Source organism: Nicotiana tabacum, chromosome 24 (genome assembly GCF_000715075.1).
Source record: "Nicotiana tabacum cultivar K326 chromosome 24, ASM71507v2, whole genome shotgun sequence".
Taxonomy (NCBI): domain Eukaryota; kingdom Viridiplantae; phylum Streptophyta; class Magnoliopsida; order Solanales; family Solanaceae; genus Nicotiana; species Nicotiana tabacum.
Window position 1 is genome coordinate 37,862,024 of NC_134103.1, and position 27,421 is coordinate 37,889,444.

The 27,421-nt window shown below is 34.7% G+C and overlaps 3 protein-coding genes across 3 annotated transcripts; 1 reads left to right on the plus strand and 2 right to left on the minus strand.

The window, feature by feature from the left end:
- The first annotated feature begins 986 nt into the window (after window positions 1-986).
- Window positions 987-5,453, plus strand: LOC107761427 (carbonic anhydrase 2-like). The gene is made up of 8 exons (XM_016579650.2): window positions 987-1,118; window positions 1,650-1,792; window positions 2,171-2,219; window positions 3,349-3,465; window positions 3,950-4,003; window positions 4,574-4,659; window positions 4,905-5,010; window positions 5,109-5,453. Exons 2-8 carry the CDS (start codon window positions 1,659-1,661, stop codon window positions 5,265-5,267), a joined length of 705 nt encoding a protein of 234 aa, XP_016435136.2. The 5' UTR covers window positions 987-1,118; window positions 1,650-1,658; the 3' UTR covers window positions 5,268-5,453.
- Window positions 5,454-7,319: 1,866 nt separating this feature from the next.
- On the minus strand, window positions 7,320-15,691 carry LOC107761424 (2-methylene-furan-3-one reductase). Its single transcript, XM_016579647.2, has 4 exons — window positions 15,109-15,691; window positions 10,094-10,417; window positions 8,001-8,160; window positions 7,320-7,738 (listed from the first exon to the last, which is right to left on the minus strand). Exons 1-4 carry the CDS (start codon window positions 15,523-15,525, stop codon window positions 7,473-7,475), a joined length of 1,167 nt encoding a protein of 388 aa, XP_016435133.1. The 5' UTR covers window positions 15,526-15,691; the 3' UTR covers window positions 7,320-7,472.
- Window positions 15,692-16,207: 516 nt separating this feature from the next.
- On the minus strand, window positions 16,208-18,447 carry LOC107761428 (putative nucleoredoxin 1). The gene is made up of 4 exons (XM_016579651.2): window positions 18,256-18,447; window positions 17,654-18,133; window positions 17,102-17,575; window positions 16,208-16,992 (listed from the first exon to the last, which is right to left on the minus strand). The coding sequence occupies exons 1-4, from the start codon at window positions 18,352-18,354 to the stop codon at window positions 16,402-16,404; spliced, it is 1,644 nt and encodes a 547-aa protein (XP_016435137.1). The 5' UTR covers window positions 18,355-18,447; the 3' UTR covers window positions 16,208-16,401.
- Between the last annotated feature and the right edge of the window lie 8,974 nt (window positions 18,448-27,421).

Consider the following 27,421-nt stretch of genomic DNA (forward strand, 5'->3'; position numbering starts at 1 on the left):
AACTGTGAATGCATGTATGAAGATGGATGTACAATTAAACGATATTGACATATTAACAGTGTCGGTGATCACTTCTAACAGCTGGTGCAAATATTATACTTAGAGGATAAAATGGGAGGTCATATGAGATCAATAGTTTAGTCATATCATATGCAGAACTTTATAAAGACCGATTCGTAGGTGTATTAATAGTTTGACGATTGAACATGATAAAAAGAAACGAAATAGAGGAAAATAATCTCGAAAGATTTACAATATCTGAAGATAAATGTATGTTTAGTTAAGACATAAGTCATAAAACAATGTAAGCATTCATATAGGTGACAATAAATTGTGAGGATTAATGCTTTGTTGTTGTTGTTACACAAACTTTTGGTCCGTTATTCTTGTCATGAACTTCTTTTTTTGTGCGCTGAAATTATACTTATATATTCATGTAGAGTAGACTGTGTGATCTTGAGAATTTTTATGTTTAGAGAATATACACCTAATTAATTTTCTTCAAAGGACATTAGTATTTGAATGAAAACTAGATCTGATAAATAGAACAATATGATTTAAATACTCGATTCCAACTAATCATATTATGATTGAGACTGATTTAATTGATGATGAACTTAACATTAAGTATAAAGGGATCTTTACGTAAATAGCCGGTCAAATTTACTGTATTTTTTTCTCTAGCTAGTAACATATATTATACACTGATATACACCATGTTGGGCTAGACCTCCAACTCATGATACTGCATATGAATATCTATATCTTAACTCTTGAGCTGTCTCATTTGGACCATGAATTTTTTTTCTTTTTAAAATGATAAAATGAAACCAGATGAATCCCATGCCCAATATATTATAACTGATTTACAAACATGGCTGACAGCTTTCCATGTTCGATCCATATATTATGGCGTTGAATATTCAATATTCATTAGAAATATAAATAATTTCCCTATAGATAAGAAAAAACCATGCAATTAGTGTTTGCACCTGGCTAAATCCCTTTCTATAAATACTCTTCATACTGTCCTTGTAATAGCACAGCATTTGTGAGTGTGTTTACTTGTAAGAGAAACTTCTTCTTGCTATACAACTTTATTCACGTCTCAACCAGAGGTACAATTAAACCTTCATAATCTCCAAAACCTTTTTCTTCTTTTTTTTCCCCACATAGTTCTCATATATTCAGTTCTCTGTTATGAATTTTTCTAGACCTTCCATAGTAATTAAGTTCAAACAATAGAAGAGGCTACATGTTGGCGGTGTTCCAACAACTAATGTTGTTACAGGAAATGGATTAAAGTTTTAGGATATTTTCTTTTTGTTCAAATAATTTGGAATTCCAACCAAATATAGGCTCACAGTAGCGCATCCTGTCAGGAAGGATTCAATTCTCCAAACTCAAACTCGAGACATATTAATATTTTGTTTATCATTAGACATGTTATTACCATTGTTGAACTTAAGTCAACAGAAAAATACTCTTAACTTAGTATGATATATACTATCGGCTTGTTTTTTTCTGAAAGATCTTATACCACTAAGAGTTTACATACATTCTTATTTTGTAGTGTTTTTTCTTATCAACTTATTATGTGTGACTTTATTTCGCACGGCCGATTAACAACTATCTCTTGTGGTTTGCAGGTCAAAAGAATGGCTGAGGAAATATCATATGAAAACGCCACTAATGGAGAAGTGAAGAAGTTGGTAAGTGGCGGAGGGAAAGAGTTTAACCCGGATGAGAGGATCCGCTCCGGATTCGCCTACTTCAAGACTGAGAAATATGAGTAAGTTATCCCTATTACTCTGCCGTAAAAAGCATAAAAAGATTTATGCAACTATTGTTTGGAGTATGAGAGGGGAAAGGAAGTCATTATAACAGCTATACCGATTATATAATTTTTAGATGAAAAAAGTGGCCTTAAACAGTTTCCTCGACTAGCAAGTGAAAGAAACAGTTTCCAAATGTTCAGGTTTTTATGATAATAAAAATACAAAAGTAAAGATCTCAAATGGGGTTGAAGATTCTTTTTTTTTTTTTGGAAAAAAAACAATATTCTTCTAATTTGAACAGTTTCTTCTAGTCTTTTGCATAATCTTTTTTTCCAAAACTAACCTTGTAAATTCAGCATTTCTAACCTTTCAACTTACTTTTTTTTTTGCAGCAAAGATCCCGAGTTGTACGAGGAGCTCGCAAAAGATCAAAGCCCAAAGGTAAATCATATAATCTATACTATATTAAAATCATGGATATTCTTAACAAAATATCGTTAGTCTTTTTATCCTTAAAAAATATATTTTACATTGGACAAAATTATAATTTAAGTTACTTTCCTAATATTTAGAACTTTAAAATAAACTAAATTCTTATTATTAAATCTTTTCTTATTGAATTAAGTCCTAATATTTAGGATCTTACATTCAATTGAGATTTTACCTCAAATAAGAAAAGGATCACTTTTTAAAAATATAGCACTATTTCATATTATTCTAGAACTTTAACAGATCTAATATAATTCCTTTATATAATACAAACGGAATATATAAACAGAAATATAATGGGCAAACGGATTTCGCTTATATATACACAATAACTCCATTTTCGTGACTACCTATATACATGTGGTAATAAAGCATAAAAATCATATGCTTTGTAATATTATGCCACATGTTATATTTATGACACATACCTTTATATTCAATATTGTAGTTAATTAATACACATTTTCACTTCAATTTAATTATCATCTAATCAAGGTAAATTAGCATAGTCTAGTCTTAGGGGCTTGACTTCCGGCCAAGATAACTATTTCATACCTCCCTTTTTTTCCTCAATATATTGACCATGATTGAGGACTTCAATGTGACAGTTTTTTTCCTTTATTGAATTAGCTATATAGAATCAATGTTCATTTTCAGGACTCATATTTTTATTTATTTAATTTTTTACTTATTTAGACAAGATTCACGCGCAACGCGCGTACTATTGACTACTAGTAGTAAATAGTTACACAACAGTATAGTTGAGAGTTTATAATTTATTGATCATGCACATGGTTGATGGGGCAATTTTCATAGATCCTATGTGTATTAAATTACTAGTATCGTCTAAGGGTAGAACGATTTAACTTATATACATCGATAATGTAAAAAAAAAAATAGTATCGAGTGTAGTTGATTGTCTGTTTAAAGCTTATTTTCCAAGTAATTGATTTCACTTCTTCTAATTATCCTTTGGATGACCTCACAATAACAAATATAAAATTCTTAGTAAAAATCTTGTCAACATATTTAGGCAATTAATGAATGCTTATAATTTCTAATTAAAAAAAAATATATGCAGTTTTTGGTATTCTCCTGCTCCGACTCCAGAGTGTGCCCATCCCACATACTTAATTTCCAACCAGGGGAGGCTTTTATGGTCCGTAATATAGCCAACATGGTCCCTCCTTATGACCAGGTAAATTATATTATCGTCTCAATTGTATATCTTTTTAAAAATTTGTGCTAATTAGTAGTCAAAATTTTGATGGACTTACTATTCATTTCTTCTGTCTTGTGTGGAACAAGAAAATCACAACTTAAATTATATTCTTTGTAATGTTTCCGAATATTATCCTAAATAACAAGTTCATATTACATGTTGTATGTACTCGTACTCAATAGCCAAGCTGGATCAAGAAAAGCAAAAAAGTACATTCATGACAATATGTAAGAAAATAAGAAGAAGAAAGAAATACTATGTGAAGGTGATAGCATGGTGGGAGTTAATTAACTCTAATCAAGTTTTGTAACTTACTTTTTTTGAGTTTTCCATAGTTTTGAAACATGGATGTTACTATACTGGCGCGCATCATTAACCCATTATTTATCTTTTTATATGTACTTTTAACCAATAATGCAACGTTTTGGAAATAAATTTATCCAATTTTTGTTATATACAGATTAAATATTCTGGAGCTGGGGCATCTATTGAATATGCAATTGTCCACTTAAAGGTTAGTCCTTTTTAACACGTACGACGTCGTTTAATTTTGCAGTGGGGCAGACAGCACTTGCTTTCGTTGTTTATACAAAAACGATAATTCTTACTCTCGGTATTTGTACAAAATCAAATATTACTACATGACATGTTCTATTTATATAATCTTTTATCGTACAATCATAATTAAGTTAAAAGAAATTCTAATACTTTAAATATTTGAATAATAATGCTTCAATTAATAATACCATCATTCATATCAAGAAAGAAAAATGAATATCAAATCACAAGCCATAAAAATAAATTTTAAACTCCTATATATTTCTTTGATATCGAGTACTTGATTGGCTTTTATTTAAGAAAGCTATTTTAATGTTTACTGACACAGGTAAACTTAAGTATTTTATCCACGCGCTTGATAGAAATAAAAAATATATTACATTACATCTGTTCATAATTTCATGCTTCATTAATTAGAGATTTCTTTCCACACTTATTTTAACTTAAAACTTTTTAAATTGCCTACATTTTTCTTTTTCTTCCTATCTATTTCTAGTTGTAAATTAAAACTAAGCTTGCATGATAGGTGGAGAATATTTTGGTGATGGGACACAGCTGCTGTGGAGGTATAAAAGGACTCATGTCTATCCCTGATGATGGCTCCATAGACAGGTTGGTTTTTCCTCAGAAGAATTATCCTAAATAATCGCTTAATCAATTGCTTAAATTTAAAAAATTATATAATAGATGAATAGTTTATATATTAAATATGTATCACCGTATATAATCAAAGAAAAAGTAAAAAATGACTATTTGTGCAAAATCCTTTCTCTTCTTTGATGCCTGATAATGATTGAGAGTCAAACTGGAGTTATTAACATATGCCATGTCTTAAACTTTGATTATGTTGGTCGCAGTCATTTCATCGAAGAATGGGTCAAAATCTGTTTGATATCAAAGGCAAAGGTAAAGAGAGAACATGGCGACAAGGATTTCACTGAACAATGTACAATATTGGAGAAGGTAATCAAAATAGTATAATCTTTTAATTAGTTCAATTATTGAAACTTTGCAACTTCGGATACTTATATTAAGTTAAATATTTGTGTGACATTGAGCAGGAGGCAGTAAATGAATCACTAGCCAACTTACTGACATATCCATTTGTGAGGGAAGCTGTGGTGAACAAAAGCCTTGCACTGAAAGGTGGACACTACGATTTTGTGAATGGATCTTTTGAGCTTTGGGATCTTGAGTTCAACCAACTGTTGCAAAACTGACACTATCATTGCATAGAACCTACTGTCCACTATTGTTTCAAGTTTCTCTTCATTTTGTATTTTGATGTAATTGTATTATGGGACCACGTTTGTCACCGACCCTCTCCAGATCTCATTTGTGAGATTGCACTTGATATGTTATTGTTGTTGTTGTTGTTTGTCACCGAAATAAAATTTTCTTGGATCTTTTGGGCTTATTATGAGATTTTTCTTGGACTTATGCTCATTTCACAAATTTCACTTGAGATTTTTTTATATATATACAAAATTAGAATAATATTTACCCGGTTTAACTACGTTTTCCTATTTATAAAAATAACTAAAGTTTTTTTAAAAATTACAAATTCGGTCAAGAACTATAATTTATATACAACTTGAGTATAGCTTTTTATTGTACAGAAATTGGTCAAATGCTACAATATACATACAGCTTGTATATAGTTTTTTTTCTATAGAATCCGCTAAAACGCTATATTTTTCATAAACTTATGTACAACTTATATATATAATTATGTTAGTTGTATGTAGTTTGTATGTCGTCTGTGCACCTGATATACACTTCGCAATTTATTTATGTCTTCTTTTTCGAGTTTCAATCTAAAATTCCAACCAAAACCAACTCAAATTTTCACTAAAATCCCTCAAAATTGAGAATAAACTCCAAAGAATATTCCTACTCATTTACAATAACATCCAATCCAAACAAATAATAATTTTTCAAAATCTAATTTTTGAATTCAAACTTCGAAGCCATTGGGAAGCATAACTTTGAGAAACATTTGGTTCGCATAGTTTGTTATTAAAAACTCTTGTGTGGAACTTTACATTAAATTGCAAGCTTCATAGGCAAGCGGAAGGTGATATTCAGAATTAAATCTTCATTCAGTTACATATTCAAGTCCCTTGCCTTGAACGAAGAGTTCTATAGCATTGATATTTATGGACAAATTATTCTAGAGTCTAGACCAAAAAAAGGAAATTATTGTAGACCAAATTGCAAATAAAAAATTACTCTGTAACAACTTGGAAAAGGAAATTTAAACCGATAACTTATAGAGGAGAAATTGAATGGGAAATTAAAGAGGCAGTTGTCTGTGATTTTAAAGACAGAAAAATAATGATACAGTAAATTACCAATAGGGCAAGAATTTTGGAAGAAAATTATCAAGAAGATACGTTACACATTAACTCTAATTCATAGTTTCATTCAACCGTTCAAATCATTCGTGACCGAATTAGAAACAATTTTGATCTTGAAACTATCAAAAACAAAAATAGAGAAGAACGAGGTCTAAAATGGGTAAGATTGGAGTCTATTATATTATTTTGTATATAATTGGTAAATTGTATATGTTAGTTAATTAAGTGATAACCTCTCTAGAAGAGATAAATAAATTTATAATGTAACATAAATAAATGCTCCTTTTTACTTGGACTTGTATGAACTTTGTCTAATTATTCTTTGGGTTGTTTACACCAGCAGGCCACTTTTCCGGCCTTGTATAGTTGTATTTAGAATTCAATTAGACACGTGGTTTGGCTATTAATTTTGAATTTTAACTTCAAATTAGGTGGTTATTTCGAAACCTCAATCACCAATCTAATTTTGAAAAAGTGATTAACTTCTAAATACCCACAAAAAGTGGGTATTTATGTAAATCAGTCTTACTCCCTCCGTTCCTTTTATTTCTCCTTTTGGTTTTTGCACACCCATTAAGACTACATCGACCTTATTTATTTTTTTATCTCAATTTATTACTATTCTTATTTTCACTGTATTAATCTCTCTGTACATTTGTCAGAGTAAGGATAAAGGTGGAGATAATTAATCATTTTTCCTTGATTTTCTAAAATGATTAATACTTTTTGAAACAATTAGTTTTAGTAAACATGACAACTATTTTAACTCTTGGGGCTTTGATTTTTTTTTTTCGAAAGAACATCTAACACTCACGCAACGATTGGTAAAACCTTTTTATTATTGGAGTACTTTTTTTTTCCCCCTTTTGCTAAGAATTCAAAGGTTGGTAAACAGAAAATAGGAAAACCATGTTTCAGAAAGAGTGCACACAAAAATCCTCATTAGGAATTTATTTTCTCTATGTCCAAAATGATACAAAATACATGTTACTGTTATCCACTACACGCTAGTATAAAGCTTTGAGGAACAAATATTTAGAAATTATCCAAAATGAGAGCTACCTTTCAAGGAATGGGATGAATGACAACTTTTCCAGTAGCTCTGCCAGTTTCAAGATAAGAGAAAGCTTCCACAACCTTATCAAATGGGAATGGTCCTTTTGAATCAATAACTGGTTTCACCTTCCCATTTTCTAAGTATGGGTTCAGTTTCTTCAACATCTCTCCATTTGATGTCACTACAAATCTAAAACCTGGTGCTGTTACTGCCCCTGTTAGCACTACCACACTTCCACCTTCTTTCACTGCCTTCACCGCCTTTTCGCCCTGACCTGTAGTTTTTAAATGAAAAGTTGACTATCAACGAACTTTACTGTTATAGTGGTTAAAGTTCACTTTAATATAGTGCGTAAAGTTCAATTATTTTGATGTGAGGTGAAACATATAATTTGGTGACTTTATTGAGTTTAGTGATCATATGTAAAATTAAAGCATTTTTGGTTTTGTTCATGTCCATTAAATTTTGATATGCATCTTGCCCTGCCAGTGTCTATACTAGATTGGATATTGTATAAGTTCCAACGGAGTTCTTACCAACTGTATCATAAACGACATCAAACTTCTCAGGAAGATGTTCAAAATTCTCCTTGGTGTAATCAATAGCTAAATCAACTCCTAAGCTTTTCAAGAGTTCCAACTTCCCTGTGCTGGATGTAGCTGCTACTTTTGAAGCTCCAAATACATGTTTTGCAACCTACATCACACAATAAACTCAGATGGCTGAACTTGTCTTGCTAGAAGGCAATACTACAATTATGCCTCAATCCTAGCAAGTTGATACTGGCTATATGAATCCTCATTAACCATGTAGCTCCATTCAAACTCATCTTATTTCAAATATAGGATGGTAAAACTAAAAAAACACTACAAGTTTTCTATATTTTCTACTTGCATGTAAATATCATACACGAATAGAAGACTCTTAGAAAGCAAATAGATCTAAAGAAAATATACTAACATGACTAAATCGTAACCACAACTAATTGGTATCGCATACAACTCACTTAGATGGCACAAAATGGATCTAATCATGGACATACATGTTGTTTTTTGAACAAACAATTCTAGAACGATCCGATTTTTACTAATTGCTAGTCAATCAAGTTGCTGAATGAATAAAAATGATGGTAAATTCTTAAGTCAAAACTGTAGTGATGTTTGGCTGTAATTTCATATTTTTAGTACATTACTTACCTTATATTTTAGGTGTTTTAATGCTAAACTATACTATATTTGCGCTTAATTGAGTCTATTTTATGTATAGGTATATTAAAGATGAAATTGGAGCAAAGTGAATATTTGAAGTGTAAATCATGCTCGAAAACAATAGGAGAGAAGAAAGAAAGAATTGAGCAGAGGGAAAATGAAGCAGCAGGCGAAGCAAGCCCAGTGGCTCGCGTTAGAGCAGGCGAGGCGAGTTCTTTAGCTCGCGTAGAAGTGCGCGACGCAAGGATTATGGCGAGATTGAAGCGCGCGGCAGGGCTTGCGTCGCACAGTCTGAGGCGAGGTGAAGCTTGTGTTTTGCCTCGCGAGGCGAGATCCGTAGTGAGCATGTTCCGGATTTTAAAAGCCTATTTCGTCTCCTTGTTGGATTTGGACTTGGGCTATGCCATTTAGGTTTTTTCCTACACATATAAATAGTCATTAAACACCATTTTTGAAGGAGTTTTGCGGCCTGAGGCAAGAATAGCTCGTGGAACCACTTTTGGGGGAAAGAATCATCGAGTTCTACATTCCTTCATTTTTTCTTTATAATTTGTTTATGCAAAATACTTGAGAAATTGTTACTATGAATCTGAGTAGCTAAACTTCTAATCTAGGGTTTTGATGGAACCTATTGGAGGATGATTTTCATATTAGTTTAATATAGATTTGTCGTAACTTTTTCTCTATTTATTCAACTACGTTTATTTTGTGGTTGATTGAAGAGCTCTCAATCGACTGTGCCTATTTAGTGTGTATTGCTTGGAAGAGAATACATATTTAGGTAGTTGTTGAACATCACTCCTAACGTATATGAGGGATCAATACGGAGGGTTTAAAGGTGGGATTGGAATAACGAAATCTTGGTGCGATCCAAGAGAGCCGTGACTTAGTGCCAGCTAGCGTGGAAGAATATGTCTAGTAAATTGTGGCAGTTACTCGGAAGAGAATTACGACACTCAAAGTGTTCACGATTGGTAGAGAAAACTTAGACAAATTTATAGGAAACGTAGCAGAGAGGATTCTGATAATAGGGGAAATCATAACCTTAGACCATTCCAAATCTTGTCTTCAACTTGTTCGTCGTTAGTTATTAATTACTGCATTTTCATTACTTGATCTTTAGTTAGTAAACATCCAATTCGTTATTTAATATTTTTGAAGATTTATTACGTGAATTTGTGCGAGTCTAGTAGCTGTGCTTAGTAGGTTAATTCCCTGTGGGATTCGACTCCTGACTTGTTAACCGGATTATATTTGCAACGACCGCTTAGTCCTTTTTATAAGGCAAAGTTGGGCGTGATCACCGTTTTCATTTCATTTCTTCCTTTCTATCATTACCAATCCGCCCTAAATATTGTCTAGAAATCATGCTTTTATAAAACTGAAGTAATACATTCAAATGGTTTAAAATGCGCACATACCTGAATTACAAGGGATCCAACACCACCAGCACCTCCCAAAACAAGTATGGATTTGCCAGCAGAGAATCCAGCTTTCTCAAGACCTTCATAAGCAGTTTCAATTGCTAGAGGAAGACTAGCAGCCTCTGCAAAACTCAGATTCTTGGGTTTCAAAGCAACTAGTTTCTCTTCTACAGCAGTGTACTCAGCTAAAGATCCAAATTGCTTTGGTCCATCTAATGCTTTTTCATGTATATCTCCGTAAACTTCATCCCCTTCTTTTAGCCCCTTTACTTCACTACCAACTTTCACTACCACACCAGCAACATCATAACCTGGCACAGTCTACAGAAAAAGAAAACATATTTTACAACTATTAGAACCACACAAATGGAAATATTTTGCGATATTGTCATATGTTACTGTTGAATTGTGTGATCATCTCATCTAAAAATCTAAACTATTACATAGGATACACTTTGGTTTACTTAATTATAACTTCAAAATGACTACTTACGTGCGGGTCTGATTTTTTTTCATGGGCCAAGCACATAATATTTTTTCCTTTTACATAATAGATGATGGAGAGACTTGAGCCCAAGAATTGTGCTTGCTCTGATACCACGTTTAATTGTATGACCATTATGGCATCATCCAAAATTTAAACTCTTAGCAGGGGGCGGCTCTAAGGCTAGGCCAATGAGGCCATTGCCTTAGGCCGCCAAAATTTGAAGGCCCCAAATTTATTTTAAACTCTTATTATTAATAGTACTATACTAGTATTAGCACCCGCGCAAACCGTTAAAATAGCATGGGCTAGCCAGTTTTCGGACTGATCATTCAAAAATAGCCGGCATTTGCCAAGTCATTGAAAAATAGCCACTATTTTGTTGCAATAGAGACCGGTCTAGTATAATATACTGGAGTTTGGTGCACCTGTGTATGAACTTCCAGCATATTATGCTGGACCGATATACTTTGCTGACTCCGGTATAATATATTGGAGTTCCAGTATATTTTGCTGGAGTTCCAGCAAAGTATACTGGAACTCCAAACTCCAGTATAATATACTGGAGTTCCAGTATACTTTGTTGGAACTCCAGTATAATGCAGTATATTATACTGGAGTATATTATACTGGAGTTCCAGTATATTATACTAGAATTTCAGTATATTATGCTGGAGTATTTTCCGGATTTTGAACAGTGTTTTCGTTCAGATTTATCTTTACATGAAAAGTGCCTAAATTTCGATGACTTTTGAAACTGTGGCTATTTTTGAATGACCACTTGTAAATTTGACTATTTTTGAATTTTTCCCACGCAAACCATGTCAAATTATGATTTGAATTATTTAAGATGTGTGCAAATAACCTTAATATTTGAACCTTCCACATAAAAATTATAGATAATTATTAGATATTAATTTAAAAGCATGACATGAAATCATTTCTAAAATCTCGTAATGATAACCTATTTTCTTTTAAAATCTGTAACAACACAAATAATTTTATTACTTGCATTTCATGTCGTCGTCAATATTAAAGAATTAAATATAACGCGTTGTGATCTATCTTGTTTGAGCATATTAAATCATATTATTTTAATAAAATTATAAAGTCACTTTGTTTTTCATCTCAAATTCAAATAGACCTTATCCTTCTACGTTTTTTCTCTTCTTGTTCTTTGCTTATAGTTAAAATCACATTCATTACTTATTATTGTTATAATGTTATGTGTTCTTTTATTAGTTTATCAACTGACTTAATATATTCCTTATTATGCTTTTAATAATCATTGATAAATATTTTTTTTCATGAAATTTAATGTATTTTTACACTTTATCCTCTTACTTGGAACGTTTTCATCATTTAAATATATCAATAATATTTTCGAGTATTATCTAATTATTTAATTTTTTTATTTTAAAATTAATTCAAAATATAAGTATCCTCACGCTATCACTTTTTTCCTCTTTATATATTCTCTTCCCTACTATGAAATTTTAATTAGCTTCTTATATTAATATTTTGATATAAGTTTTGATTATTATGTTCCAAATCTATTGAGTTTTCTTATAATAATTGCTTTTGTATTAGTTAAATTACCTACATGAGATATTTATTTTATATTTTTAAATTATAATTTGTTGTCAAATTTTTATTTTTCTCTATCTAGTAAGACTTTAATTTCGTGACCCTATCCATAGTTTAAGCATTCTCATCATAATTTTATGAACATACTAATCTCAAGTTCAAATAGTATTTCACTTTCATTTCTAATATTTAGTTTTTTTTTAATTTTTAATTATTTTTTTTATTTTTGCTATTAAGTTAGCTAATATATAGTATTATTCATGTGGCTTTTGATTAACTTGGGACTTCATTTAATATTATTATCCACTACTATACTTCAATATAATATAGATATGTTATGTAATTTTTTTTAATCTTGAAATAAATATTTATTTTATTTTAAACTATTGTTTGAAATTCTTAAATTATTTAAATTTGTCAATAATATTTTTAAGCATGATATATTTTCTTTATTTATTTTCTAAACTAATTCTTAGTATAAATTTCCTCATATTATCTCTAATTAATTTTTATTATTCAATATTTCTAAACCTTTATTTTATATATTAGACTTCAGTTATCTGACCTTATCCACAGCATGACCTTTCTTATCATACTAAAAACAAATCTCATCTCAAATTAAAATAATTTTTATCCTTATTTTTTTCTTTATAATGAAATTTTTAGTTCTTTTTTTCTTTTTTCATTATTTGTTTCTTATTTTTGCTAATATATTATTCACATAATATTATTATATTGTCGCGTTGTTTTTCATTAGCTTATTTGAATTTAATTTCCTACAGCATGACCTTTCTTTATCATACTTAAAAAAAATCTCATCTCAAATTAAAATAATTTTTATCCTTATTTTTTTCAATTGTTTCTTAGTATATAATTTATATAAATAATTATTATAAATAAAAGTTCATAAATTATGATAATCTTCTCACTCATTAATTAGCATATTTACTTCGCTCCTCAATTATAATTTTATCCTTTTTATATAGGAATTAAGCTATATATATTGACAACATAATGAATTCCCTTTACAACCTTCACATGAACACAAAAGCATTCATGCATCGGTTTTCTTTTAGTGTAATTTAACATATTATATTAGGTTATTTATAATTTATTTTAGATATTCACCAATAAGTGCTACTAATTAATAGAATAAACTATAATTATCGTTTAGATTGATCAAAAGGAGTAAATATTTTTGACACCGTCAATGCTCAAAACTTAAGCTATTACGTTGTATGTTTATTTTTTTGATTGTGATGATAGCGGGGTGAAAATTATCTACACCCCCGATAAGATATAACATAATTTAAATTATAGGTAAAATCATAAAAATAGCATATACAATAAAAAAAAGGATTGAGGATGGAATTGAAAATAACAAGGGCAACTGAGACATAGTGTAGGATGAAGGGGGGAGAATGATAATTGTTCATTGTTGAGGGGGAGTTTAATTTTTAAAGCAAAATTAGGGAGTGTAAATAATTTTCACCCGATGATAGACAAATCAACATCCGATAATCCACCACTTTATTCTTTGTTCTCTTCTTCCTTAAATTTTTTTTTTTTTTGAAATTCGCTATTTTTTGTCTTAAATAATTAATTTATTGTTTCGAAAGCAAATTTTGTTGTTAGTATAAATGTTTTATAAAATAACTTTAAAGGCCTCTCCATATGATTTCGTCTTAGGCCACAAGATTCGTTGAGCCACTCTTTGAGATAATACTTTTATTCAATTAATTATATCTTCATAACGCAAATATTCTCTACTTTATTGGTAAATAAAGCCTTCAATTAGGGGTGTACATAGGTCGGGTTGGTTCGAATTTTTCAATTACCAAACCAAACCAATGGTGTCGGGTTTTTAAATCTATAAACCAAACCAAACCAACAAAATCGGGCTTTTCAATCTCGATTTTTTTGGATTTTTTCGAGTTTTCAGATTTTTTTCCAAGTAAAATCTTCATAGCACAAAATATTTAACTTGTGCTCCAAATATTTTTCATTCCTAGTAAAATACAACTATATAATATATTTTTCAAAAAAATAACACAATAATATGAGATAAGTTATAACATTATACTAAAATATTCACTAATAAAGATAATAAAATTCATAAAGCAAATATTGCTAATTAATAAGCAATAATGAAAATTAACATAATCTAAAAATAATATATAAGTCATGCTAAAATAAGTATAGCTAATAAGTACTATTAATTACATAACTAAGTACTAAAGAAAAAGATAAACTAAGTCATACATTTTCATTATAAACCAATATAAAACTAAAAAATAGATATCCAACACTATCATCATTCCTAGTGTTGAATTGAATTTCTTTTGTTAGTATTAGTATTGATTTGAACTTTTATTTGAGTTACTACATTTCTGAACTATAAAATTTATTTACCACTCAAGAATGTTAAGTCCAAACTTGAAATAATACCTTAAAAGATAAGCTGTGAAAAAGTTTAAGAAATATTTATAAATTACATTACAATAAATATTTATATGTATAAATTTTTTTAAAATTGTATAAACATACTATCGGATTGGTTTGGTTGAGGTTTGACTTTTTTTAGTTAAAAACCAAACCAAACCAATCATGGTCGGTTTTCAAACCAAACCACAATCGGTTTTTGTTTTTCGGTTTGACTCGCATTATCGGTTTGGCGCGATTTATTGATTTTCTTTGTACACGCCCTACCTACCATGATTTCTAAGGTAAAATTTAAGTCACAGCAATCTAAACACAAGTAGTGAACTCTACCATGAAGTAAATGTAGACAGTAAAATAGTTAGAACATTTTATGTGCTGAAGCCTAAGGAGGAAATTTGCACAAACACTATGAAACAAGTGATGAGAAATGCAAATTTACAAGTTAAACATGGAATTCGAACCAAACTCAAGATAACAAGAAAAGGGTGCCTAAACTTACAGGAAGTGGAGAATCAGTGGCCTTGAATTTTCCGAGCCGACGCTTAAAATCAACAGGATTAAGAGCAGCAGCAACAACCTTAATCAAGACTTGATCTTCCTTAATTTCTGGAACTGAAACATTGGACTCAAACTTCAAAACATCAGCACTTCCATATTCAGTGTAAGTCCAAGCCTTCATTTCAGAAGGAATAGAAGTGCTTGTGGATGTTTCAACAGGGGCAGCTTGAGAACTAGCAGAAACTCTAAGTGGCAAAACAGTGGAAAATTGGCTCCTTTGAATGTAATTTTCAGCTTTTCTACTACCCTTTAATCTAAGCACAGAACATGAAGAAAATGGAGAATGAAGAGAAGAGAAAGAAGAGGGAGGGTGAAGGGGTTTGAGTTGAAGAGTAGTGGAAGATAACAGAGCTTCCATTATTCTTCTTATTTCCGACTGTTTTTACCTGAATCTGTTTTTCCTCAAAGCTTAACTTTATCTGTGTGGTAGAGGAGATGAAATGCTTGCTATGGGCTTCTTTTTGGGTAGATTTCAATTTTCAGCCATCCATTTGTTACTAACTTAGTGATTTGAAATATCCTGTCCTCAAAATTTTCCTATATTTTTTTTATGTGGGCGTAAGGAAAATAATAGCCACAAACTAACAAGAGCACTGAAGAGACAACATATGGGCTTTATGGTTTTTTTTTTTGAAGTTTCAATTTGTGACTATGGGTAGATAAGATTTCAAATATAGGTTTTACATTTTTGTTAGCACCTTTTATTATTAGTTGTATATGCCTCTTGACATTGTAGATATACTGAAAGTGTGCATCATACAGTTTAAGGCATTCAGAAACTTCACTTAGGTTAGGGATTAATAAGCCAGGCATGAAACCTTGAAAGTGAAGCAGAAGATGGCCATTTAAAGAATCAAAGCTTTAAAAATAAGAGTTCAAATTACTATACGCTACCATTGTCGAGAATTTTTACATTATTAGTGCAATTTAATTGTTGTAGCATGTTATTATTCTATGTTGTAGATTATACCAAGAGTTACTTATTATCTATCAACTTAACGTGATAGTGTAAAAAAATTATACTGTTGGTGCACATAACACAATCTCAAAAATTAATCACTAGCGTGACAAGAGGTTCTAGACTGTTACATATACTAGACTAGAAGCTCATACATAAAAATGATACAAAATTATACAAATCGTATGTTTAATCACAAGATGAATTAGAGGTCACAAAGTTAAAGTGGATCTATTACTAAAAGGGGCTTGAGGGTTTTTCATCAAACATTTGCTTTCAGTTCATATCTTCTTGTTTTGGAGCACATTTTGGATGTAGCCCATAATCACAACGTTTGCAGAAGAAAGACCAACCATACCCAATCTCCTTACACCCACTGCAAAGATAAACTTGCTGATGTATTAATGCTAGTTCATGCTCATTGTGAATTTCATCTTTGCCTTTCTTGGGCCAACCCATTGTAGTTTTGTCGAGTCGTTGCTGCAGATTCTTTATGTGTTCTTCTGTGAAGGGATACGCTCCTGCACCATGTGTCTCTAACAGCTGCCTTACTTGTGTATTCACAGTGCAGCCACTAGTACTAATTGCTATGGCCACCGGAATGCCTACTATGTTGAATCTGCGCGACAGAAATGTCTTCCTCTCATCGTCGAAAGGGAGTGCTAACCACGGCATACTTGAAAATAAGTTATTAAAGGAAGATTCATCTTGATCGCTAGATATGAAAATCACTTCAAAATTTTCATCTTTCTTCTTGATTTCTTCGTATGTAGTTATGAGTTTGGGTAGAAATTCTCTACTTGGGAGACTCCACTGAGCTGCAAAATACAGTACAATGTTGTTCCCCACTAGTTTAGACACAGGAACCTAAAACAAGAACAAGGAAAAAATAGCATGATTAGCAAACATCAGCTTTATCTCTCCCTTTGAAATGAATTCAGATTTTAAATCACTCATTTCAAGCTATGAAACTTACCTTTAAACCAACATTTGAAATGACAAAATCTCGATCTGCAGTAACAAGAATAGACTCTAAAGTTTGTGCTTCTAGTTTTTCTTTCTTTAGATTAGCCAAAGTAACAAGCTTTTCTTGTGTGAAAGGAAAGGCTTGATCTCCATATTCTTCAACAAGTTTAACTGCATTTTGCTGCAGAGTCTTCCCATCTGGACTAATTACAACTAGCTGCGGTAGAAGTTTATGCTCAAAGTACCTAACAAGTCTCTCACAGTTCTTGTCTTTGAAAGGTAAACCCAACCATGGCATGGTCTCAAAGCCTTGTTTAAAATCCTCATATTTTTCATCCAGAGAAATAAGAGCAATTTCAAAATTCTTTTGTTTAAGCTTTTTATATACATCTGCTAACTTCAAGGTGAAATTCTTGCACCCTTTATGAGAAGCCATAGCAAAATATAGGCCTACTGTTTTCCCTTCTAGCTCTGACACAGAAATCTGAAAACAAGCATGTGGAAAATTAAGCACAAAAACCTGAAATGCATAGAAATCATCAAACTTGAGGACAGTTATTACCTTGTTTTCTTCGTTTGAAATCAAAAAATCGCGGGATTCATGTACCAAAATAGACCTCAAAGACTGATTCTCTTTAGCCTTCTCTTCTTCTTCTCTCAAGTAATTAACTCTTTCAGATGTAAATGGATAGGCCTCAGAACCAAAGTGTTTGATAAATTTAACGCCCTCGTTGCTCAAAACTTTGCCTGTTCCATCAAGAATCACAAAATGTGGAATTGCCCTTACTTTGAACAACTGCTTTAAGTTCTTACGCGCGTCAGCATCAGAAAATGGAACAGCAAGCCATGGCATTTTCCCAAAGTATTCATTAAATGATTCATTATCTTTATCAGATGAAATGAACACTATTTCAAAGTCACCTTTAGGATACAGATCCTCATAAGCTTCCACCAACTTTGGTGTAAACTGGCGACATAAACCACACCACAAACCAGAGAAATACAAGCCCACAATCTTTCCTTTTATGCTGCTAATCCTAACCTACAAACAAGTATATAAGAGTGGTGATGAGGTTGGTTCTTATTCAATCTTTCATATTCTCAGATGAGACTATAGAGGAAGTATGCAAGTCAAGAATTGTACAGAAATAAACTTATACATACCCGTTCACCATTTCTACATATTAGAAAGTCTCTTTGTGTTGAAGACAGTACAACTGTGAGATCATGAGGGATACTTTCTTGATCAATTGCCATAGCCATCAGTTACTGATTCTTATATCCTCAGAACTGTACAGTATATAACGTGTTTCATTTGATATGTTCTGTTTGATTCTATCTTAAGGAAAATGGATAATCTTATAAGGGAATGTGAGCACTTGCTGGTCAATTTCATCTGGACTCTCAAGCTGGCCGGCCATGCCACAAATACATATTAAATTGGTTTTAAGTGCATTATTGAATAAGATAATCCCCTTAAATGGTTTTTAATTAGCCTTACTTGTGAACATGGATTAGAAGTATTTTAGCTGCCTAAACCAAACTTTGAACAACATTTTATTACAATATTATAATCAAATCCAGTATACAATAGTGACAAATGAATTGTTAAGGTGGGCAGTGGAATCTTGATTCCTCAACTTCCATGATTCCTATATATATGCTACTTTGTCTTTACTGAGAAAAGCTACAGACAGCATTTGCCTGCCGGGTTCTGCCAGTAGACTTACTAAAACTCATTTACAGAAACAAATTTGTCTTTGTTTCTGTTTCTGTTTTAGTGGGGGCTGATAAAACATACAAACTTAATTACTACTAGTAATTTCTTTAGCGAGTTCTTCGCCCCCGCAAGTTGAAAGATGAGAGCAATCTTTGGTCCATAAGACCATAACCATTACTACTTTCTAGCTAATTCATTTAACCCTTGGGCATTTGCTACTAATCGTGGCATCGCTGGGAAAGGAGCTTACGAATTGGAGTCTATGGACGGAAAGTCACTACTATCCAACTGGAATGTTGCGCACCTGAAGAGATAGGGAACAACAGCTCATTATACTTGATTTTCACTAACCAATCAAATTAATTTTTCTTATACATATTTAATATTTTAAGTTATCGGTAGAAGAAGAAGAAAAGTAAAATTTTAACTTATAGAACTAATTGGTGTAAATTATTACAAGCTTTTGCGGTCCAGATAAGTGACATCATTTTCATGTCAATCATCTCATTCCAAGACTTTTTGTTAGATTTGGAGGGAGTTTTTGGACTGTAGTAAAAAAAGAATAGATCATTGTCATATAATATATGTGCCTTCTTATATATTTATAAAACATTGCCATAGAGCAAGATTAAAACCATCAACCCATAATAACAAATTAACCTTTCAAACAAATTTCACCATCACAAACCCATCCTTCTTTTGGTTCCTGTTCATCTTTGGCTTCCTCAGGATCCATTTTATTTCCTTTTGGTTCCAAAAAATCACATTCATCAGAATAGAATGAAGCATATCCTACCTGACTCACTGCATCCATCACAATTGTAAGACATACACTCAGTAAGCATAATTCATGCTCGTGAATTTTGTCCGGCCACCCCTTTGCTTTTTCTGCAAATTCTGCCTCAGTCTTCGTTTATATGTTCCTCAGTGAATGGAAAAGCATCAGCACCATAACACATGATCAAATTTCTAGCTCCAGTTGTAACAGTCATTCCTGATGGCACTATAGCTACCAACATTGGGATGCCACGAACTTTGAAAAGACGACTCAAGCATACCTCCCTTTCATCACCAAAGAGAAGAGCTAGCCATGACATTGCAGCAAAATAGTCATCAAAGGAGGCTTGATCTTGGTCACTACTAAGTATTATCACTTATGTATACGGTCAAAATAAATTTTTGCATTCGTACGTCTGATCGAGTTCGAAAGATAATCGATCGAAGTGAGACCCCAAAATGGGTTCCGAAGATGGTACAAACAAGCTTCGAATCCGAAGGGCTGATCAATGTCGAGTTCGATATCATTGTCAAGCTCGGATCCAAATCGAACTATGATGCAGAGTAAAGCTATCAAGCTTATGATCCACAGGCCGACCAACATTGACCCCGAATCAATTCGAGAGCTCGAGTCAGAATCGAGTTCGAGCCAAGATCGAGAGCTCGAGTCAGAATCAAGCTCAAACCAAGATCGAGAGCTCGAGTCAAGATCGAGCTCGCAGACAAAAGCCGTTGCAATCCCACTAGAGAGAATCTTGGCAGGAATTGTGGAAAATCTGATTTATCGTAGGTCTCCCACTGAGCATTTTTAATTATGTTTAGAGCAAGATCCCTCTACTATAAAGGGCATGGTTATCATTTCTGTAAATGTAAAATTTTTTCATGCTTACATTGTAATCAAAACAATATATTTTTCCATAGTAAAAAGTTATTCTTTCAAGCCTCTTAAATTGATTCTACTTGTTTAGTCCTAAAATTCATCCTCCTTACAACCTTATATATTTTGTATTCTTTGCAATTCATACTTATATTTCTATTTATCCTTATAATTTGTGTTAAGTTGCACCACATATCCTTAGAACTACGTACAAATTCAACTTCATCCATTTTTCGGGTAAACAGTTAGGCGCCCACCGCGGGGCTAAGGATAAGAGTGGTTATTTGATACGAATCTGAAGAAACACACTGTTGTGTTTTGCGCTCGGTTCCGAAAATATCTTGGATTTCGGATTAGCAACGACTAACTACCAATCAAATGGCTTCATCAATCGACAACGGAGCCGGTCTTCAAGATTAGAACAATAACTTGACACCAGTACCGAAAGGCCACTTGTAAACGCCATTGGAGCTCGAATCGGAGCGCCAATAGATATCAATTCGCATGTAGCCATTGAGGCGAACCTCCATGCTGAACCCGAGAACAGCATCCATGGTGGCACTCAGTATGCAGCTCGAGATACCCATAACGTCGAGGAAAACGACGTTAGCTTGCGTATGATTTTCGAAATGTTGCAAGCCCAACAGGCAGCAATAGCTTAGTTCCAGAGCCAAACCCAACTACAAAGCAGGCCGGAGCCCAGTCCACCTCGAGAAATCACCCACAGAATGGAGCCAGCCATTGTGAAGTCAAATGAGCAAGAATCGGGGGCTACTCCCGAAATTGCTAAATTGCTCGAGGAACTCACAAAACGAGTCGAAGCCAATGATAAAAAAATAAAAACTTATAACTCTAGGGTTGATCAGATCCCGGGAGTTCCACCAATAATAAAAGGGTTGGATTCAAAAAAATTCGTGCAAAAACCTTTTCCCTCGAGCGCAGCCCCAAAACCAATACCTAAAAAATTCTGTATGCCCGAAATTCCCAAATATAACGGAACGACCGATCCCAACGAGCACTTCACTTCTTACATGTGTGCCATCAAGGGCAATGATTTACAAGACGATGAAATCGAATCTGTGTTGTTAAAAAAATTCGGAGAGACCCTCTCGAAGGAGGCAATGATTTGGTATCACAATCTACCACCAAATTCCATAGACTCGTTCGCCATGTTAGCAGATTCTTTTGTAAAGCACATGCCGGTGCCATAAAAGTGACAACAAGGAAATCAGACCTTTTCAAGATAAGACAAAAAGATAACGAGATGCTGAGGGAGTTCTTATCTTGTTTTCAAATGGAACGAATGGACTTGCCACCGGTCACTAACGATTGGGCTGTTCAGGCTTTTACTCAAGGTTTGAACGAACGAAGTTTGATGGCTTCACGGCGATTAAAGTATAACCTGATCGAATACCCAGCCATCACGTGGGCCGACATGCACAATCAGTGCCAATCAAAAATTAGGGTCGAAGATGATCAATTGGGGTCTGAACCTGCTGTTCGAAGGGATACTAATCGAGATCGAGGTCCGATCGAGGATTTACCAACCGTACAATGGAAGCCACAGAGTCAGTGAATCGAGACACAACCTCAGGCAAAATAACAATAAAAAATGATCAAGGTCAAGGGTCCCGGGTGCTGATGAACAGAAGTAGGTTCGATAGGCCTGCCAGATCTAAGGAAGCACCTCGGTTATCGGAATATAACTTCAGCATTGATGCATCCGCCATCATTTCGGCTATCGGACGCATCAAAGACACTAAATGGCCTCGACCCATGCATACTGATCCTGCCCAGAGGAATCCCAATCAAATGTGTGAATATCATGGCACCCATGGCCACAGAACGGAAGATTGCAGGAAACTAAGAGAGGAAGTAGCCCGGTTATTCAATAAAGGGCACCTTCGAGAATTTTTGAGCGATAGGGCGAAGAACCATTTTAAAAACAGGGATTTCGGCAAGCAAAACGAACAAGAAGAACCACAGCATGTCATTCATATGATCATCGGCGACATCGATACCCCTCAGGGACCAGTGCTTAAACGCACTAAGACATCGATTGTGAGAGAAAAGCGATCTCGAACTCAAGATTACACCCATAGGAACTTTGTCCTTCGATGATAAAGATACAGAAGGAGTCATACAACCTCATAACGATAAACTGGTAATATCCGTACTCATGAATAAAACTAAAGTTAAGCGTGTGTTGATTGATCCAGGTAGCTCGGTCAACATCATCAAATTGAAGGTTGTAGAACAGCTCGGCCTGCAAGACCAGATTGTACCCGCAACTCTGGTTCTAAACGGATTCAATATGGCATGTGAAACCACCAAAGGCGAGATAATTCTACTAATAAACGTGGCCGGAACCATCCAGGAAATGAAGTTCCACGTGATTAAAGGCGACATGTGATACAACGCCCTTTTCGGAAGGCCATGGATCTACAACATGAGAGTTATACCTTCGACCCTACACCAGGTCCTCAAATTCCCAACATCGAGAGGAGTTAAAATAGTGTACGGAGAATAACCAGCCGCAAAAGAAATGTTCACCGTCGAGGAAGCGAAACCAATATCCTCGCCTTCGCCAGTAAAGGGATCGGGCTTAGAAGGGGAACGAGATATTAAATAGCAATCACAGACATCGGCTTTGACCCAACCCGTTAACTAGAAAATCGAAGAAGATGATGATCAGAGGATCCCTCGATCCTTCGTGATTCCTGATGACTCTGACGCCACTGAATCAACGATTGAGGAACTGGAGCAAGTCACACTAGTCGAGCACTGGCCCGAACGGAAGGTATACCTGGGAACGGGGTTGAACCCCGAACTCAGGAAAAAACTTATTCAATTTCTTATCGATAACATAGATTGTTTTGCCTGGTCCCATTTAGATATAACAGGGATCCCACCAGACATAACGACGTATCGGCTAAGCTTGGACCCTAGGTTCAGACCGGTGAAGCAAAAGAGAAGACCCCAGTCCGAGGTAAAGCACGCATTCATAAAGGACGAGGTAACCAAATTTCTCAAGATAGGGTCCATTCGGGAGGTGAAATATCCCGAATGGTTAGCCAATATAGTTGTAGTGCCTAAAAAAGGGAACAAACTTAGAATGTGTGTGGACTATAAGGATTTGAACAAAACAGGCCCCAAAGATTCTTTTCCGCTGCCCAACATCGATCACATGATCGATGCCACAGCCGGCCATGAGATCACCACTTTTCTCGATGCCTATTCCGGGTATAATCAAATCCAGATGAACCCGGAGGACCAGGAAAAGACTTCATTTGTCACCAAATATGGAACATATTGTTATAATGTAATGCCCTTCGGGCTAAAAATTGCAGGGGCTACTTATCAATGCCTAGTAAATAAAATGTTCGAAGAACAAATAGGTAAATCAATAGAAGTTTATATTGATGACATGCTAGTTAAGTCCCTGCTCGGAGAGGACCATTTGACCCATTTGTAGGAAACGTTCGAGAATTTGAGGAAATACAACATGAAGCTCAACCCCAAAAAATGTGCTTTCGGGGTCGGTTCAGGCAAGTTCCTCGACTTCATGGTGTTAAATCGGGGAATCGAGATTAACCTCAATAAAATCAAGGCCATCGAAGACATCATAATCGTGGACAGTGTGAAAGTTGTACAAAGACTAACGGGACGGATTGCAGCCTTAGGCCGATTCATTTCAAAGTCATCAGATCGAAGTCATAAATTTTTCTCTCTACTCAAAAAGAAGAACGATTTCGCTTGGACCCCGTAATGACAACAGGCATTAGAGGAACTAAAACGATATCTATCGAGCCCACCACTACTTCACACTCCAAAACCAGATGAAAGACTTTGCTTGTACTTGGCAGTAAGCGGTGTCCTAGTTCGGGAAGAGCAAGGTACACAATTTCCCGTTTATTATATAAGTCGGACCTTAGGAGAAGCAGAAACTAAATATCCACACCTAGAAAAATTGGCACTTGCACTAATAAGCGCCTCTAGAAAGTTAAGACCGTACTTTCAATGTCACCCCATATGCATATTAACCACTTACCCGCTTCGTAATATTTTGCACAAACCCGAACTATCAGGCCGATTGGCCAAATGGGCCGTCGAACTCAGTGGGTACGATATCGAATATCAACCTCGTACGGCCATCAAGTCTCAAATTTTAGCAGACTTCGTGGATGATTTCACGCCAACCCTCATACCCGAAGTCGAAAAAGAACTCCTGTTGAAATCGGGTAAGTCATCGGGGGTATAGACCTTTTTTACGGAGGGGGCTTCGAACGAGAAGTGGTCCGGGCTAGGCATAGTTTTAAATCCACCCACGGGTAACACTATTAGGCAATCTATTAAAACTACCAGGTTGACTAACAACGAGGCCGAGTATGAGGCCATGATTGTAGGTCTCAAGCTATCTAAAAACTTGGGAGCAGAAGTCATTGAAGACAAATGCGACTCTTTGCTGGTGGTAAGTCAAGTAAACAAAACCTTCGAATTTCGAGAAGATAGAATGCAAAGGTATTTGGACAAACTGCATGTCACTTTGCACCATTTCAAACAATGGACTTTACAGTATGTTCCACGAGAGCAAAACGGTGAGGCTGATGCACTTGCGAATTTGGGATCATCGGTCGAGGAAGGTGACTTGAGCTAGGGGAATGTCGTTCAACTCTCGGAATCCGTGATCGAAGAAGGTCACGCCGAGATAAATTCTACGAGCTTAACCTGGGATTGGAGAAATAAGTATATTGAATACTTAAAGAACGGAAAGCTCCCATCGGACGCTAAAAATTCAAGGGCCCTACGGACTAAAGCTGCTCGATTCACGTTGGCTTCAGATGGAACGCTATGCCGAAGGACATTTGATGGACCATTGGCAGTATGCTTGGGTCCAGGAGATTCTGATTACATCCTACGTGAGGTGCACGAGGGCACTTGTGGGAATCACTCCGGTGCCGATCTATTAGTCCGAAAAATAATTAGGGCAGGGTATTATTGGATCGATATGGGCAAAGATGCGAAGGAATTTGTTCGAAAATATGACAAATCTCAAATGTTTGCACCAATGATCCATCAACCCGGAGAGCAACTTCACTCAGTCCTATCCCCATGGCCATTCATGAAATGGGGAATGAATATCGTCGGCCCTCTGCTATCGACCCCAGGTAAAGCTAAATTTATTTTATTTATGACTGACTATTTCTCTAAATGGGTTGAAGCACAGGCATTCGAGAAAGTAAGAGAGAGATAAGTTATAGACTTTATCTGGGATCATATCGTATGTCGATTCGGGATACCCGCCAAAATAGTATGTGACAATGGGAAACAATTTGTTGGCAGCAAAGTGATGAAATTCTTTGAAGATCACAAAATAAGAAGGATATTATCAACACCGTATCACCCCAGTGGGAGCGGACAGGCCGAATTAACGAACAAAACTATCATTCAAAACCTAAAGAAGAGGTTGAATGACGCTAAAAGAAAGTGGAGAGAAATCCTACCCGAAGTCCTTTGGGCATATCGAACAACGTCAAAATCTAGTACGGGGGAAACCCCGTTCTCCTTAGTATATGGGTCTGAAGCCTTGATACCAGTCGAAGTAGGCGAACCTAGTGCCAGATTTCGATACACAACAGAAGAATCAAATAACGAGGCTATGAACACTAGCCTCGAATTATCGGACGAAAAACGAGAAGCTGCTCTCGTCCAATTGGCCGCCCAAAAGCAACGAATCGAAAGATACTATAATTGAAGAATCAAGCTCCGCCATTTTAAGCTCGGGGACTTAGTGCTAAGGAAAGTCGCCCTCAATACTCGAAATCCGAACGAAGGAAAACTAGGACCGAACTAGGAAGGACCGTATCAGGTTATTGAGAACGTCGGAAAGGGATCATACAAGCTCGGCATTATAAACGGCAAACAACTATCAAGCAATTGGAATGTGTCACATCTAAAACGATACTACTGCTAAGGTACGACCCTCCCATATTCATTTACATTTCAAAACTAACCCCTGCAGAAGTCCGACCAGGAGCTAAGATGGATCCCTCAATACGAAGCCTTAGATCTGAAAGCACGCGTTGCATTCTTTTTCCCTTAGACCGGTTTTTATCCCAAATGGGTTTTTCAGCAAGGTTTTTAATGAGGCAACCAATGATCGTGCTGCACTTACAACAGTATCCTAGGCCTCTTTACAATCGACCTCGAATATTGGGGGGGGAGGGGGGTATTACCCTCAAATATATCAAGTTCTGATGCAAGAAAGTTATTTTGCAACAATGAGGTTCCAATAGGAAAAGTTGTAAGAGCCAAATGGTCAAAACGAACCATGCTCATGTAGTTGGACCGAACCCAAACGCGAAACATGAACACATGTATAATGACTTGCAAAGAAAGTTCTCTTCTTTACCGACATCTTATATCCAAGAAACATTCCTCTATTTGGAGATTTATTACGCAAACAGAATTAAGATAAACTCGACCATTAAGCCTACAGGCTAAATTTATTTCGAGTTCGAGCAAGAACTCACTCGACCATTATGCCTACAGGCTACATTACTTGGAGTTCGAATCATTCACTCGACTACTAAGCCTACGGGCTACATTACTTCGAGTTCGAATCATTCACTCAACTACTAAGCCTACGGGCTATATTTATTTTGAGTTCGAACAAGCACTCACTCGATCATTGCGCCTACGGGATACATTACGTCGAGTTCGAATCATTCACTACACTACTAAGCCTACGGGCTACATCTATTTCGAGTTCGAGCAAGCACTCACTCGACCATTACACCTACGGGCTACATTACTTCGAGTATGAATCATTCATTCGACGACTAAGCCTACGGGCTACTTTCATTTCGAGTTCGAGCAAGCACTCACTCAACCATTATGCCTACGTGCTATATTTCGTCAAGCTCGAATCATTGACTAAACTAATAAGCCTAAGG